The sequence below is a fragment of the Oncorhynchus mykiss genome, chromosome 18, assembly GCF_013265735.2.
Source record: "Oncorhynchus mykiss isolate Arlee chromosome 18, USDA_OmykA_1.1, whole genome shotgun sequence".
In the NCBI taxonomy this organism is placed as follows: domain Eukaryota; kingdom Metazoa; phylum Chordata; class Actinopteri; order Salmoniformes; family Salmonidae; genus Oncorhynchus; species Oncorhynchus mykiss.
In genome coordinates this window covers 36523243-36540449 of record NC_048582.1, presented here as the reverse complement: position 1 = coordinate 36540449, position 17207 = coordinate 36523243, and the positions used below count along the sequence as shown (strand labels likewise).

The following is a 17207-nucleotide window of genomic DNA, read 5'->3' as shown; positions in this document are numbered from 1 at the left end:
AGCCACCCAGTTTATAAAGGGAAATCATGCACACTCTAGAATGCCCTTCAAGCCAATCAGAAAGGAGTATTCAACAATGCCATGGTATAAGTAATCAACAAGCAATGCGTAAATCAATCACACAACCTTTACCACCTTTCTACTCATGGCTCTGATAATGATCCACAGTCCAGGTAAGAGGTTAAACCTGACACCACAGTTATGGCTAACCTTGATGGATTTGGAGTGACCCTCAGCCAATGGGCTGCGTGTGGAGTTTAACCAAGTCCTCCAGCTGCTGCTAAGCCAAGCTGAACTGGTTCCTCTGACTCAGATAATAGCCCAGATTCCTCTCTAACAAACGTGAATTTCGATCAAAAAATCTGAGTGATTCATTGGCCTAAAGCTATTTGTATTTGTCTGCTGTATTTAGAACATATGTTGGAACATATATTTGATTTTTCTTTTTTGTTTCCATTCAAATGACATTGCATCGTTTCAGATTGAATTTGAGTGCATTTTTTTGGATGACTTGTGTTTTTGTGTGTCTGGTCAGATGTCATGAAAATCTGACTTTGGCATTTAACCAACCCACGTGAGAGTGGAGCGCACCAGCACTGCATGCATAGCATGCACTTTTATGTATTTCATCATCGCTTTCCCAATTCCCAACAAGGGCATGCCTCTCTACTCACTTTCTACCACTGAAGGACACTATTTACTTTCTCCTGATTTCTAATCCTCTGCTGCTCACTGCCTGGAAAAGCACAGCCAAATAACTTAACACCCACATTGGGCTACTTTGCTTCTTCCCATGTGGTATTTTTACATGATGGGCCGTGTTTGTGTAATCTTGTTTCTCCTTGGTACTTTCCGTTTTATGACCCTCGTCAGATTGAGTCCTGGGTCAGGCACATTCCCTGGGAGACTGGCCATATGTCGATGAGTTTCTGTAGGGCCACCGGTGTCACTTCCACCGGAGTCTCTCAAGGTGACTTACGCAGGGTGCCTGCAAGGCATATCAGACAACATTTACACTGATTCGTTTTAACGGATTGGCAAACTGCTATAAAGAGTACAAGCTGCCTGTGAAGCGTTTGAAGAGTGCTACAGTGTATCACCCTTAAAGGCACAGGTCTCGAAAGATAAATACTTGCCATCCAAGTCGTGCCACGAGCCTGAGGTTATCGATTCAGACTGTTTCAATACGTTATAATGTCGGTGTTTCCGAACCATGTAGGTTCCAGACTCGTCATGTTCTTTCCAAACTCCTGTACCCTAGTGTGACACTTAAATCAGTCTGTTCACAGCCAAAGGAGCTCTGTTGTATCTGAAAGTGGGCCTGAAACAACGCTACACTGAGCTTTTATACGAACGCCAAGACAGGGATATTGCACTGAACGACTATTTCCACGTGGCAGACATTTGCTGATGGCTGATGGGTAGAAAGATGTCACAGTTTTAGGATTGAACTGTCTCTGCTCTGTCTGTGTTATTGTACTGTATGTTCACGAAACATTGAAATGCATCCTTTATAGAGGCAAGCAATATGACAGTTGAGTATTTCCCTATTTGTAAGTGGCTTCAGCCCTTTATACCCCAAGATAATTCTAGAATGACTGGGAATTGTCATAATAAAGCTAATATTCTCACACATTTAAAATAAACAGACATACAGAAGCTCAAAAACAAAGTACAAATGACAATTACAAGTTAACTTAGTTTTAAAGAGCACAACCTCTTCTTTAATATGACACCCCATTAGTGTATATAGCAATAACACTCATTTTGTCTTCCATTGTGTAAAGACTGTTACGTCTCTCGTCGGAAGGCATGGACCAAAGCGCAGCGTGGTAAGTGTTCATGATATTTATTGATCAAAACACTCTAACAAAAAAACAAAGTGAAACACGAACAGTTCTGTAAGGCAAATAAACTATACAGAAAACAACGACCCACAAAACACAGGTGGGGAAAAGGATACCTAAGTATGATTCCCAATCAGAGACAACGATAGACAGCTGCCTCTGATTGGGAACCACACTCCGCCAAAAACAAAGAAATAGAAAACATAGCAATAAAGAAACTAGAATGCCCACCCTAGTCACACCCTGGCCTAACCAAAATAGAGAATACAAGCCTCTATGGCCAGGGGGTGACAAAGACACTCACTATCAAAAAACCATTAACACTGTACACAACAACAAAAAGTATTTAAAATTGTAGTAAATTTGACTAAATTACTCACTTAAAATGTACCAAGTATAACATATAATACTTATAAACATTATTTACATATCTAAAATACGACCAGAGGACAATATTCAGAAAGTATTTCAAAACCCACACAAAGTAGGCTAGTGGAATGACAACATTTCTTACTTCTGCAACAATGTAAAAATTCAAACAACTATTTCAAAAATATATGTAACCTCTCACAATAAGATTTAGTACAGGCCAGGCCTGACACAAAATGTAGAAATAGTAGCCTACTTTGACAACAATTCAGTGAATGCAGTATTAGATAGAGACAGATAAAGAGAGAGACGCTACAAAACACAACAACTGTTCCGAAATTTGTTGGACAAATTCATATTTCACACGGTCACTTTAGTGTTTGCATTTAGCCTACAACATGTCATGGAACTTCTGGAAGTACTGCCCCATCCTGCAAAGGGGCACAGAACACGTAGAGCACCCAAAAGGAGGTTTCTACACATCTCCCACTCTTTGCCCTGCGTCCACTCCGGATGCACACCACACACCCCCTCATGCGCCCTTCAAACTTCACCTGCTTTCAAATGAGTTTACAACTCAGTCCACACGCCCTTGTGCCACAGTCTTGGCTCCCCTCTTCCTGCCACTGTAGTCATATCACAAAGTGAATGGACAAACTGCATTTTGAATGCCTTCAGGGACCAGTGCCTGCGGTTTCTGGGAAGGGGCCTTTGCAGGGTCCCCCACACAATATATGCATTTACGATGGCAATTTTGAGCATCCCCCAAAACACATACTTCCACTATTTTCTGCCTGGTGCGTCCAACATTGTAATAGCTCCTCAGTTGGTCAACATTGTCAACCCCACCTATTTTCTTGTTGTAATCTCTGTAATCTCAAGCTCTGTTCCTAGCACCTCCAAAACCCTTACCACTTTCACTTTAGGCCCAGGCTGTGTGGTACTATGGTGAATGGTGGGTCTTGGGGCAGACACACGCCATGGAAGGCTTCCTTCTCGGATGTGCTCTCCCTCTTCCCCTCCCTCTTCTTCCTCCTCTCGCTCGGCTTTGTCCTCTCCCTCCTCTTTTTCCTCCTCTCTCCCTCCCACTCCACTAATTTCTCCCTCCTCTTCACTCTCCTATTCCTCTCTCCCTCCACTCTTCTCTCCTTCACTCTCCCTTCCTCTCTCCCTCCTCTCGCTCTCTCCCTCCACTCTTCTCTCACTCCCCTCCTTGCTCCACATCTCTATCCCTCCTATCATCTCTAACTCCTATTCGTCCCTGCCTTTGCTCCAGAGCCCTGACTCTCCACACCACTTCCTTCGCTTTCACTGAACTTTAGGAACAGAGGAACAGAGGGAGAGGAGAGGAGCAACAAATAGGATACAATTGTGGTCAGGAACATAAACTCTCTCTTTCCCTCACACTGTCTCTCTCTTCCTCCCTCTCTTTCTGTTTTTCAACTGTACACATACTCTCTTCCTAATAAGGAGTTTCCATAATAAATTGTCTGAAACAGTTGCAAGCCTCCCATTCCACACACACACACACACACACACACACACAAACACACACACACACACTCTCTCTCTCTCTCTCTCTCTCTCTCTCTCCTCCAATCAACTCTTGCTTTCTTGCCTGACAGACTAACTACAGAGTTCGCCAATGTTAGCTGATTAGTTACGAAGCTGGGACAGCTTCCAAATGAATTGCATTGGTAGAAACAGGATAGAACAAGCAACTTGTTAGCTGGCTATGTAAACAATTAGAAACTGGGTGGTTCGAGCCCTGAATGCTGATCGGCTGACAGCCGTGATATATCAGACCATATACGGGTATGACAAAACATGTATTTTTACTGCTCTAATTACGTTGGTAACCAGTTTATAACAGCAATAAGGCACCAAGGGCGTTTGTGGCATATGGCCAATATACCACGACAAAGGGCTGTGTCCAGGCACTGAGAACAGCCCTTAGCCGCCGTACATTGGCCATATAACACCCCCCCCCCCCCCCCCACTCGTGCCTTATTGCTTAAATATCCAACTCATCATATGAGCTCCACTGAAGAGGCATTTACTACCCTAACATGACAGCTAGGCAGTCAAATAATAGGACAACAAGGCAATGTATAGCCTATAAATATCTGCACCTAGACAACATGACAACCCATGTACTTGCTAGCAACAGATTGTTAGCAAGTACATTTTGCAATATTGACACAGATATTACTGTTGGAAAAACAAGGCCATTGGCGACGCTATAGTAATTTAACTGTGGGAATTCTGTGGGAAATCTGTGGGAATTTAACTGTGGGAATTCAAATATGTTCGTTTTGTGCACATTACAAACCATAATTGAGACACACATAATACTCTTTTATACCTGACAGTCTTTAAAGTTGAAACTTCCACAGTTTATAGCCCTTCACAAACATACTGTACCTGTATATGGGTTGAAAATGGCAGATTTGGGCACTGATAAGAGCCTGTACAGTAATACTCTATAAATTATGTCAGCGCTCAGGCTCTGAGCTTTACAGGGCTTTATGGTCTTTGACTGAAAGCCATTCTGAATTTGAGCACCGCATGAGACAAGAATTTGCCCCCATCTCTCCCTCTAATTGCACAACCTTTGCACATGTTGTGTTGTCTCAGTGAGGGAAATGCTGTAAATGAAGAGAACTCGGTGTATTTTGAAAGATGAGACGTTGAAGATTATAATAAATACCACTTTGATGTCATACAAGGAAGACAAACCCCCGTCAGTCCAAATGTGCACTTCACATTTCCATATCATAAAACTCATGTCATATACAGTGTCCATGTTTATGATCACTATTTTTGATGTACAGTTACAAGACGACATGGGTTGTTCTGAACAGAACGAGCCCACGTTTGTCCATTGTAAAAATGTGCCGCAGGAACACTCACCTGGATGCACGCATGACTCCTTTCTATGCGTACCAAACATGACGATGTGTTTCTCTGAATTGCCCTGTGAATGCCTAATACTGTAAGATGATATTTTATAACTTAGCTAGTCATTTTGGCAATAGAACAAATCACTCAGATGATGCCCACCTGACCCAGATTGCGGTTTATAATAGGCCGTTTTTAGATTGCGTGAAAACAACGGTTATTGTGTGATGGCGGAGATACAGGGTTGTGCTCCGAGAGATAAAACTACTACAAGTGTGCTTGCTCTAGTTTCTCAATGACACAGCTAGGAGAGCTATAAAAAAGACCGTATGGTTTAAGATTCTTCTTTGAGTCATAAAAGCGCATTGAAATGACTTTGTGCCCACTTTGGAGAGGTGTGTCATGTGGCCGCTAGGAGACACCAGATAGTCCTTTCATGTGTTGTGTTGCACCTACCTCACATGTTCCAGGAATATTCGCATCATGTTACCGACGCTATCGAGAGTGTTTTCAGGTTTCGCTATCAACAAACGCAGCAAAGCGTACAGTAAATGTAAAATGAAGATAAAATCAACAGTGTAACGTTTGGATTCAGTCTCGTGCCGAGGTGAACTGTTTCCACAATCTCCAAATGGTTCCCTTTCAAATTGCTACCATGCGTGGACATATGCATTTCATGTTTCTTCTTCAAGAAACATTGAAATGTATCCATAGATGTTCATTCCCACACGGGTAAAGGGTTAATGATGAAACTTCTACGGTCTTCAAAGTTTAAACTCTCACTCATGCACTAGCTGTAATGGGCATGAAAGCCAACATAAGGTCTGAGCATGAAAGTCTAGACTATCCCAGTGCCCGTGTTTTCTAGAATAGGACTAAGGGCCTTTTAACGTGAGTCATTCAGGTCCCTGGAGGCCACACATTTAAGGTTCCTTTAACCATGTCGTTTTGAGGGTATCATCGGACATCACGGCAAATCTGACAATAGAAACAATCTGTATTTTCCGTGGGATGGTAAAATGAAGCGAGAGACTTTGATGTCACAAATGCTTTCTACAAGAGTCTCACGGCAACAACATAAATCCTTCACACTCGAGTGGGTAGTGGAGTTTGGCCGGTGACGTCTCCATGTGTGCTGTTCTTTTCGTTCAACCCGGAACAGTTGCTGAGTAAGGACATCAGTGCATGCGACACTGCAATGTTTGTAACTGGCTGGTGGGTTTCTGAAAATACCCTATTAGATAGTGAGCTCAGAAAGGCCACTGTCAGATTGATCAAATAAAACAGGCCATCTAGATTATTCATGAATGTTTTCAAAAGTGTCAGTGCAGATGGTGAAACGTAACAGGCCGAACATCACCGCAGGTGCATGAACCGACGTCGATTTAAACCCTGTCCCAGCCTTGTCATCCGTTCACTTTTGGGGGATGAAAGCGTGCTCTCAAGATAAGCACCAGTGAGTATCTGGCCATCTCTGTCTCATCTTTCCCTAGCTAATGACCTACATCTGGATCCACCTATATTCTGAAGCTCATTCTTCACGTTGTGGTTCCCCAAAGAAGAGGTTTTGTGTCAGAATAATGTGGTGGAAAGACAGAATCAACTCAGTTGATCTATGACATAGAGATACTGATAAGAAGGCCTTAGAAATGTCCACGTGAGGGAATGTTACAACGATTACAGAATGTATGAGATTTGAAGCTTGGTCAACGTGGATGGGAGCCATTTGTCAGGCATGTTCTTTCTTTCAACTGTAAAGTGATTGAATGCCGTCTCTCAACTGTCACTGTTTTCAAACGTATCTCTATTTTGTTGTGTCTGCATGATTTACAGCGTCTGTTTATCCTCTGCTACTTTCGTTTTTCAACATACCCCAGTTTTGTTGAGTCTGCATTATGGGCCATCTGTTTTAGTCTGTTTCATGCTCTGTGTCTCATCCATCCTCTCATAATCTATCTTCAGATTGAAAATGACATAAAGGAGAGCATGAAGACAGAGATGGCCCAGTTGCAGCAGAGTGCCGTTCACAACCACACGGCCGCCATGTTGGAGATGGGCACCAACCTCTTGTCCCAGACGGCCGAGCAGACCCGCAAGCTAACGGATGTAGAGACGCAGGTACTATATCCCCCTAAACTCCTCACACTCCTGCCGGGAACAATCTCACGCACCATAGACTCAGCTATTCCACATTAAACCACCCCAAAAAAAGCAAAAGGGGGAACTGGCCAAAGATAATATGGATGACATGTAAATACCTACGCTCTCTTTATGTGATGTTCATATCAGTGTAGGCTACTCAGAGGAGAAAGGGGAGGACCAGCCTCCTCAGTGAATTTCATACAAATAAAAATGGTAAAACATTTTAAAAGTTATCAATTTTAGATGAAACTACACTAAATATAATCACGTCACCAAATAATTGATTAAAACACACTATTTTGCAGTAGCCTCAACAGCCCTTTGTAGGGTAGCGCCATGGTATACTGTAGCCGGAGGACAGCTAGCTTCTGTCCTCCTCTGGGTACATTGACTTCCACCCAAAGTTATCAAATAATTATTATAGTACTGAATAAGCATAAGCTACAGCTGGCTATCACTGCAGTGCATAAAATGTGGTGAGTAGTTGACTCAAAGAGAGAGAAAGACAATAGTTGAACAGTTTTGAACAAATTCATTTCTTCCAAAAGGAAGGAGAAACAAGAGAGAAATACGACGTGGCTGTGTGTTTACGCGTGAACAGGGGTTTATGCATTTTCCCGTTTCTGTTGAAAAATAGAATAGAAACTCTTGTTTGTGTCACTGTCTGTCACCTCAAATTTGTCTGTGTCCGTTGTAGCAACCTCATGATGGGTATAGGTCAAATTTGAGTATCATGTAGTAGCCTAAACCCGTCGCTGTTACATTGAACTGGGTGAATGGAATATGAATGACAGTTATCCGACATGTTGTAATATAAATAAGGCCATGCTCATGAAAAAAAAAAAAAATCTCCCTCATCTTAAACGGCACTGGCCGCCACTGGTGCCTATGTTTAGGTTTCAACTTCACTTGATACTTGGGGAGCTTAAGAAGGAAGGGGAGAAAAGTGGTACTTGTGGGGGTAGGTTTTGATAAGCAAAATCACTGAGTATTACCATGTGTCAGAACAACCTCTCTTCATGCAAAACCTATACTTTATTACCTCTTCCTAAAGAGGAGCTGATGATTTACATCTTACCTACATTTTGTTTTGCTGGAACACCTCTAGAAGGCAGGATACCGCTAACCTATTTCTGCCTTCGAGCAGGTTCTGAACCAAACCTCCAGACTAGAGATTCAACTGCTTGAGAACTCCCTGTCCACCAACAAGCTGGAGAAGCAGCTCATGGTGCAGACCAACGAGATCAGAAAGCTCCACGACAAGAACGGGTAAACTCACAGGCCGCTAACACAATGTGAAACATCATTTAAAGACATCATGCCTTTCATGACTCCAGACACAAACTCATGTATAGACAGATCAACTCAATGTGCAACAAGACACCCAATCCCGTGAAGTAAAACAGTATGAAGTCCATGAGGCCATATTTTCCTAGATGGTCTTTGAAAGCTGCACTTTAATGATGTTGCAATGGGAGTAATCGAATGTGGCTTTTGGATGGCTTTTCAGAGTCCAGTTTGTCCAGTTTGTCTCTCATCGTCTGCTTAAAAGCTCCCTCCCATCCCCGGTGCTTACTGTAAATACAGTAACACAGCTGTACCTAATTCTTCCATTCATAAAAATATATATATACTGATTCCTATATTTGAGAGCTGCGCTCAAGGTTTATAGACATGGGTTCCACATGAGGTTGGTGGAACCTTAATTGGGGAGGATGGGCTCGTGGTAATGGCTGGTAATTGCCGTCCGTTCCAGCAATTATTATGAGCCGTCCTCCAAGAGTAGCCTCCACAGAGGGTTCCTTTACTGGGAGCAATTTTCAAAGATTGCGCAATTATGAAATCACCTCCCATTTAAACATTTTATTTTATTCATCAATTTAATGCAAGCGGAGTAGTTCTGAATTTGTTCATCAATACGACGTCAGCCTGTATCATCTTTCAGACTATATCATCTTTCAGATTAAATCATTTTCCAGACTATATCATTTTTCAGGCATTATTTATCAAATGGAGGACCATGGGATACGGTTAGAGCTTAAATTAGTCTGCAAAGTTTCTGATGAAATGTATGTATATATATGTTAATTGTCTGTGTGCAACTCATGGTGACTGAATGCACTGACATAAATAATTATATTGCTATTATGTCTGGGCGTAATGTATATAGTTGGGTTTCCATAACACATGTTGCCACGGCTACAGTTCAGAACATGTTTTAGGGTCGGGAGAAGGGAATATGCCGGAAGTGGATTTGGTCTGATAATTCACTTGCTTGATCTATCAAAAGAAGGCAGTTAGAAAATAACTTAGAAAGTGATGGAATTCGACTGTTTTTGGCAATCACAAAGAAATACCAGTAATTATTTGGTAACTATTATGTAACTACCATACAACTATGTAAGCACCAAATCACGAATAGAGGACTAATCCGAAAGTTGGTTATAGCTTCAGTTTACAGTCATCTATAAACTAAAGCTATAGGTCTAACAAACCTTCCTATGTCGGGTCTTCCGCTTCCCAAGGTTCATGGAGCAGAAGATGCAGGAGATGGAGTCTCGTCACCGGGAGGAGCTGGGGACGCTGCGGGAGGAGAAGGGAAGCCTGCAGGCTCTGGTGGGGAAACAGAGTGGGGTGATCCGTGAGCTGGAGACCCAGCTGACCAGGGCCACGGGCAACAGCACCGCCATGCAGAGGCAGCAGCAGGAAATGATGGACACAGTGCACAACCTCATCAGCCTCTGCAACAAGGACGGAGGTATAGTAGCTAAGGGTCTCGTGTTGACAGACTTCACACTGTATTGTCCTCCAAGAAGATGCCTAGTTGGGAGCTACACCCTGAAGAGAAAAGTCAAAACATGTGCATGTGTGTTATTACAGGTGCCAGATGTAAAAAAAATGGATATGTTATTTAAAAGAAGGTTCTTGGAAACTGTTTGGGCTCCCAAAGATGAGAGAGAGGAAGGAGCTGCCATGATGCCAATACGATAAACATGGTTCCATACAGAGGGGCACAGTGATGCCCTTAACCTCTGCTCGAGGGGGAAGCCAAAGTGGTCACTCATCACTCTAGTTGCTCGGTGTGGTTCTCTCGTTACGGTAATGGTTTATCACGCTTCACCGTGACAGCCTAGGCTGTAGTTACCGCTTGAGTGAAATGTCAAACAGCCACCATTTTGAGTAATCAACTCTTTTTCTTTGTTCGTGTCTCCCCGTGGCGATAATAAGGGACCCTTCGGTCCACCTCTTGACCCTGACAGCAACATGAGCCTCATGTTTAATCAATGCAGTGAACTCATTACACCCCCTCCAACTCAACACAACAGCACAATCCCAAACCCACTTGATCCCAAGCTTCCCTCGATCACATTCAGTCACAGGAGATTTCAAGTAAATATGTGTGCTGGGATTGGTGGAGTGTCTAGCGAGAAACCTTGCACTATGTTCATGTTCCCTACTTCCTGCTGTGACGGCCCAAGACCCCACACTGCTTCCTGTGGCTGTTTGCCCGTATAACAGGAAATGAGCAGGCGAATAGCGAATAGATATCTAAGACATGGAGAGTGGATATGTGCATGACATGATTATCACGTGCTACTTCATAGCTTTATTGTTCTATGCAAAAAGACTCCCTAGCGGCTTAATTTCGTAGCTCTGACAGTAGGAACACTTTATGGCAGATGGTCCTTTGAGTGTCATTTAAGCTGTCTACTGAATGGGTCATATTAACTAATCCCTGTGTATTAACTAATCCCTGTGCCGTGCCATATTGTGACCCAAATATGTTATTAGGGTTTCTTAAGTCTCTAAAACTGTTTGCCAAATGAAAAACAAGTAATTAACTGACATGGAAAGACGTCCACATTTGCCATGTTCCATTAGTTGCCAGTAATCCATTTAGTAAACACCTCTGCAACTTTGTCACCTAGTCAGCCATGTAATCTCCCTGTCAGCTCGGGGTGTTTCTTTGGGTCACTGGGGCATCCAGCCTCCCAACTTGATTGGTGGCTGCTTTAACAAGAGGAGAGTGAAATTAAACAATGGACACCCTGGCTCTGTGGTTGGTCCCATCCTCCTCCACGGTGGCACTGAGGGCTAACCGGGCGCTGGGGTCACCTCTTCACCCCTGCCGAATAATTCAACCTATAATGGCTCCTAGGGGAGGTTGCAACACTTCCGTTCCCCACAGTGTCTAAATCTAGATGTGATGATGCTCCGTTACAGGGGAGGATTTTCGGGGGAGGATTTGTTTGTTTACCAAACAGATTTGTGTTTTTGTTCGGGGAGGGTTAGCTTTTCGTACCATTGGATGGCGTCTATTCGAGTTAGGCTCTGTTTTGAAAACTGAACCTTAGCATTTCCTTTCATGCTCAGATTCAAATCATCACTGACAGTTACTATGGGGAACATTTTAAAAAGGGAGTTTAGATGCTAAAAATATGCCCATAAACATTGTTACTGACGTTTGTCAAGAAACATACTTCTCAATATTTGTATATATGTATACTGAACATGTACACTGAACAGTAATATAAATGCAACACGCAACCATTTCAAAGATTTGACTGAGTTTCAGTTCAGTCAATTGAAATAAATTCATTAGGCCCTAATCTATGGATCTCACATGACTGGGTAGGGATGCAGCCATGGGTGGGCCTGGGAGGACATAGACCCACCCACTGGGGAGCCAGTCCCAGCCAATCAGAATGAGAATGTTTTATTACAGACAGAAATACTCTTCAGTACCTTTTCCACTGTATTATGCTCTGAACTCTAATCCAACCTTCTCTGATGCAGCCAGACGCCACTGAGCTCACGTTTGGGTCGTCATTATTACCTAAATCTTTCGAGAGAGCATTGAGCCAAATACCGTTAGTAGTGGTAATTGACCTCAGTGTTGGAACGCTCTTCAAAATCTCTGGGCGCTAAATAGGGTTTTCTTTCACAGTATTCTATCATCCCACCTAACGAATGCCATCAATCATATTTACAGCCGGGAAAGCCATGTCTGGAGGGAATGTGATCTTATTTTAATTATCCGCATTTAGCTCAGAGTTCTATGAAATGCTTCAAAATGGCATTTACCGCGTTGATTGTACACAGTGTACAGTAAATCATCAGATGTTTTCTACTAAGGCCTTTTATGATTTAACTATGCTCATGTTTAAGCATACTCATTTGTCTTGAAGTGACACCTGACGCTGCAAAGATACTCTGGAGCAAGTAGAGAGATTATCCATGAGGTGTGTATTGGCACCATCTATCATGGACTTATTCCAGACTTCTATTGACCCTATTTTGGTTTGCTTGTCTTTCCCTCAGATATTTGTTTGTGGTTTTGAGTCCATTTTATTTGGTTTTTAGCATCCTTTCACATTTAATTGAGTCTGCTAGATCTGTCACAGTCCATTTTGGTTCCTTTGTTTCCACGTGTGTCCATTTGACTCCATGAGGTGCCTTCTGGGTCCACAGTGAGATGTATAAAGGGACCTTTTCAATCCCCAAGGGTCTTTGAGGGGCCTCTCGGGGCTGCTTGGGTCCATGTAGGTTCATGAGAGTCTTTTTAGATCTGCGTCACAGCCTCTCTGGGTCCATTTGGGCTCATTTGGCAAGGGTGCTGATTTATGCAAACACCCAGCCCTGCTATCCTTTTCACATGAACCCCCTGCTGAATACAAGTCCCCACTGAATCACAAAATATTTGTCTGTAAATAAATATTGGGAAATACCTCATATTTTCAGAGCCAGGCTGCAAGCTCTTCAAGGGTGCCTCTCCTATAGCAGGAAGTCACCAGTCTCTGGTAGACTTTGACTGCACCGTTTATTGTGAAATTTGTCCTCACTGTAACAGACTGTGAGTCAGAAGGTTCCCCTTTGACACCGATCTCTCCCACCTCTCTAATGTGTCCTGCCATCTCCCCGTATGAAGTAAATTGCGTCACGACAGGGCCGGCCTTTAGTTGTGTTAGACTCCGCAGAGCAAGGTCCTACTCTGTCAACCTGTCACGGTGGGATATTCTTGTCGCTGACACTCAATACTTCATCAAAATGGCCTAAATAATATGCCTAACCTACAGCCTGTCTCAACTGACTGTTCAGCTGAGGGAGGGGGATCAAAGTGGAGTCTAAGGATCACTGACACGTTTCGCTTTCCAGTGACATCCCCTTTGCGTAAACAATCCCAATAGTAAAAACAATGGTGTGAAAACTGAGATTCGCCCCTTCCTTTTGGAATTGTAATTTCCATCGATATAACAAGGACTTGGAGGGTAAATATAAACCACTTGTTATAACAGGAACTTGAAATGTATAGCTTGTAGTATTTGGTCCTAGGCCCCTTGCTTGGTTTCAAAAATATTGCCGCCATAATTATATACAGATGGAAATAGACGCAGCTGCCAGTTCGAACAGGCCTGTCAAAGTCAGATGCCCTCTCTCTGGGCGGGAGATCATCCACTTGACAAACTGCTTTTATCTTGCTAATAAGCAATCCAGTCACCCTCTGATTTTATCATGAGCTGTATGGATATCCACACAGAGACCTTTTAGTTCGGCTTCTGTGTCACTTTACTTACATATTCATTTTCTGGAATGTAAAGATGGTAATCATGATAAATGTACACTGCCGGTTTTGATATTACAAAAACCCCACTGCTTGATGGCTCATATGTGACATGAAACCTAAGGTAGTCAATTCTTTATTTAAATAGCGGGATCAAAAATGACATATTTGTATATACACTGAACAAAAGATATATAAACTGTAAAGTGCTGTGCCATGTTTCATGAGCTGAAGTAAAAGACATCTGTCGTATTTTGTTGTGTGACAAAACTGCACATTTTAGAGTGGCCTTTTTGTTTGTCCCCAGCACAAGGTACACCTGTGTAATGATCATGCTGTTTAATCTGCTTCTTGATATGCCACACCTGTCAGGTGGATGGATTGTCTTGGTAAAGGAGAAATGCTCACTAACAGGGATGTACTGTAAATGCAGCCAACTTGACACAACGATAAGAAGCATTGGAATGGGCCAGCATCCCTGTGGAACGGTTTCGACACCTGACGAATTGAGGGCTGTTCTGAGGCCGGGGGGGGGGGGGGGGGGGGGGGGGGTAAAACTCAATATTAGAAAGGTGTTCCTAATGTTTGGAATACTCAGTGTATTTTGGTAATGGATAGCGCCCAAGTGCTGAGCACAGGGATTTTAATAACCTCATTGACACCTGTCAGTCAAATATATAATTTGAAAATAAAGACATATGGAAGTTGCTTGTTGACACTTGTTGATAGATTGTTTGACAGTCTGAAAGCAATTTAACTGTGGCAGTTTAACATTCAAACACCACCTCTGAGTGACTGTTTTTCTTTAGCTTAAAAGTACTATTTTCTGAAGTCTTTCTAGAACCTGAATTTCCACAGCATGAAGTTGTGATGCCAACTATGTGTCTCGTGTTTCCTCAGTAGTCCCAAACAGCACGAAGCGGGTGGACGAAGAGAAGAAGTTTCGGGACTGTGCCGATCTGTACCAGGCTGGTTTCTACAAGAGTGGGGTCTACACCATACATATTAATGCCCAGGAGACCAAAAAGGTGGGCAGCCAGTCAGAACTTCATATAGAGAACGCCATGTGAAAATATCTACCATTTCATCACTTTAAGCAGCTCTTTGATAAGTGTTTAGGGTGTTTTTGTCACTAAAGTGAGCTTCAACTCTGTCCAAGAAATCCAAAGACATTGACCCACTTGAGAGCAGCAAGTGAAGTGGGGCTATGATAGTTATTGGCTGCTTCAGTGCTTCAGGAATAATCGAAGGCTCAAAATATACCCTTGGCAGCCTGATGAGGGCCAGGGTTTACAAGAGGGTGGCGGGGGAGGGGGTGAAACAGGTGTTCACCACCTCCACAGGGTGCTGCCAGGCCTCAGACGGATGGCAGGGAGGTACGAGGGGGGAGGTTGGCGGAGGAGTGAGGGATGAGGGGGAGAGAAAGGAGAAAGGAGAAAGCCTCGTGTCTGGTTTCGGAGAATAATTCTGTCAGGGGCTATACATACTTAATTATACCCAGACCGGGCACTGTGTGTTCAGCTGGGGTCTTGTCCGAGGTGATAGACCTCCTCCAGACCTTCTCCACTACTCAAACAAATAGCACCACAGCAGATAGATACCCCTGTTATCAGCTTACACAGCGGCCAAGGGTTAAGGGTCATGTTCCATCCAGGTGTCCAGTGGTATGTGTCCTGCTCCACTGGCCCTGTCCGCTTATGTCTGCACCAGGCCTGGGATTGGGGTCACCTCCTGGGAGTTGTTGGAGGATCAGGACACATTGATTACATTTGAGTAGGACTCACAACACTTCGCCCTGATGATACATGAGAAGGACTGTGTGCTGGAACCGATGATTCATAGAAAGGAATCACTAGTTAGGCCCGCTTTATTTTAGAATGGATGGTTCACAACAGCAAATGTAACCTATCATGTCTATATTTGTGCTCTAAATTGTAAGGTAAGAGCATGTGGGTTGTGTTTGTAGGCAGCCTGAGAAATTAATGACCATCGGGGAATGTGTGTTTACAGGTGCAATGTAACATGGAGACCGCTGGCGGCGGATGGACCATCATCCAGCGAAGAGAGGACGGCGGCCTGGACTTCCAGAAAACGTGGAAGGAGTACAAGATGGTGAGACGAGAAGAAGAACAAACAGCCCAACTCTAAAGCACCACATGCACAAGATAAAGCCATGCCTGAATGAGGAGTCTGTTTCCAACACACATCCTCTGCTACAGTAAATTATAAGAAATGGGTGTACTCTCGCCTCTCTCTCTTGGATTTAACATGTTGAAAAAGAGTGAGGTAGGATTCCCTTGTATTCTCAAGAGTGGCCAGGTCCTACCCAGCATCACCAGCTGTATCTCTGTTACGTCTGTGCACAGGGAGGGATTCCTCAGCCCTCGTATTAGAGACTCTAGCTTGGGTGTCGGAGGCTGGCACGAAATCCAGCCCAACCCTGGGCCTGACACACTGTTGTTATTCATATCAAAACAGGACAGCAGTAGTCGGAAAACGATACGTTTGTTTAGTCTTTACGTAACAGCGCAAGGTGTTGTGATCATCATCGTCCAGTCCATACGGGGATAGATATCGACTGGTGTACTAAGAGGCTAAGCTCTGTTTTGCTTTTAGGAGCGATGAGCTACCCCATTGCCATTCCAATTAGCTGTAGCGTATACTAACATAACGTAGGCATCACAGCAGCTGGAGACCAGATTAAATATGGAGGGTGTTTTAATTACCAATCTGAGCACATGGTAACGGGTGATCTGCAGAGGGTAAATATAGATTTGACAAGGGTGAAAAGGGAAAGGTTAAAGAGGTACGGACAGACAGTCCAGCTGGTTAGAAGCAGTGAGGGAGCCATGGCACCCCTAGCCAAGCATGGAGAGCGTGGAATAGAAGTGGCAATGGAATCAGCACGGACCCTAGCACCGCCACCGAATACTGGCACACCGTCGGTGTGGTCCTTTGCCTCCCTCAGAGGCCCTTCCTTGAAGAGCCTGTTAAGTGATTGATATAGTTTTATTGTGTGATTCAATTCACTGCTGTTGGTCTCTGTGGGCTTTTGCACATAAATTCAAAACACTTGAAGGATTCATAAATCTTTTGGGCGAACTTTATTGGGCTATTCCTATTTTGTGGGAGGATGGAGAGCACTCTGGCAGTGACCCCTACAATTAGTCGTCAAGTATGTGATCTTATCACCGTAATGTTTATAAATACATTAGCAGTACTGGATAGAGTATATGTAGCAGGATAACAAATCCGTTCTTTAACCGGTATGAGACACAAATCAATTTGACAATTTGCAATACCTTATTAAGTAAGTATTTGTCTAAGTTAGTATTTGTCAGAATGTATGGCAAACTTTATGAAAGAGCACTTTCTATCAATCTTTA

The 17207-nt window shown here is 43.3% G+C and overlaps 1 protein-coding gene across 2 annotated transcripts in view; it reads left to right on the top strand.

Moving 5' to 3' along the window:
• Positions 1 to 17207, top strand: part of angpt1 (angiopoietin 1) — a 61902-nt gene that overhangs the window by 20264 nt on the left and 24431 nt on the right. Inside the window, exons 2-6 of one of the 2 annotated variants that reach the window (XM_021571818.2) lie at positions 7080 to 7235; positions 8407 to 8528; positions 9785 to 10017; positions 14725 to 14849; positions 15832 to 15933. In XM_021571818.2, coding sequence (XP_021427493.2) covers positions 7080 to 7235; positions 8407 to 8528; positions 9785 to 10017; positions 14725 to 14849; positions 15832 to 15933 — 738 coding nt within the window. Of the gene's footprint in view, positions 1 to 7079; positions 7236 to 8406; positions 8529 to 9784; positions 10018 to 14721; positions 14850 to 15831; positions 15934 to 17207 lie in introns of both variants that reach the window. The other variant, XM_021571817.2, reaches the window with a different exon arrangement.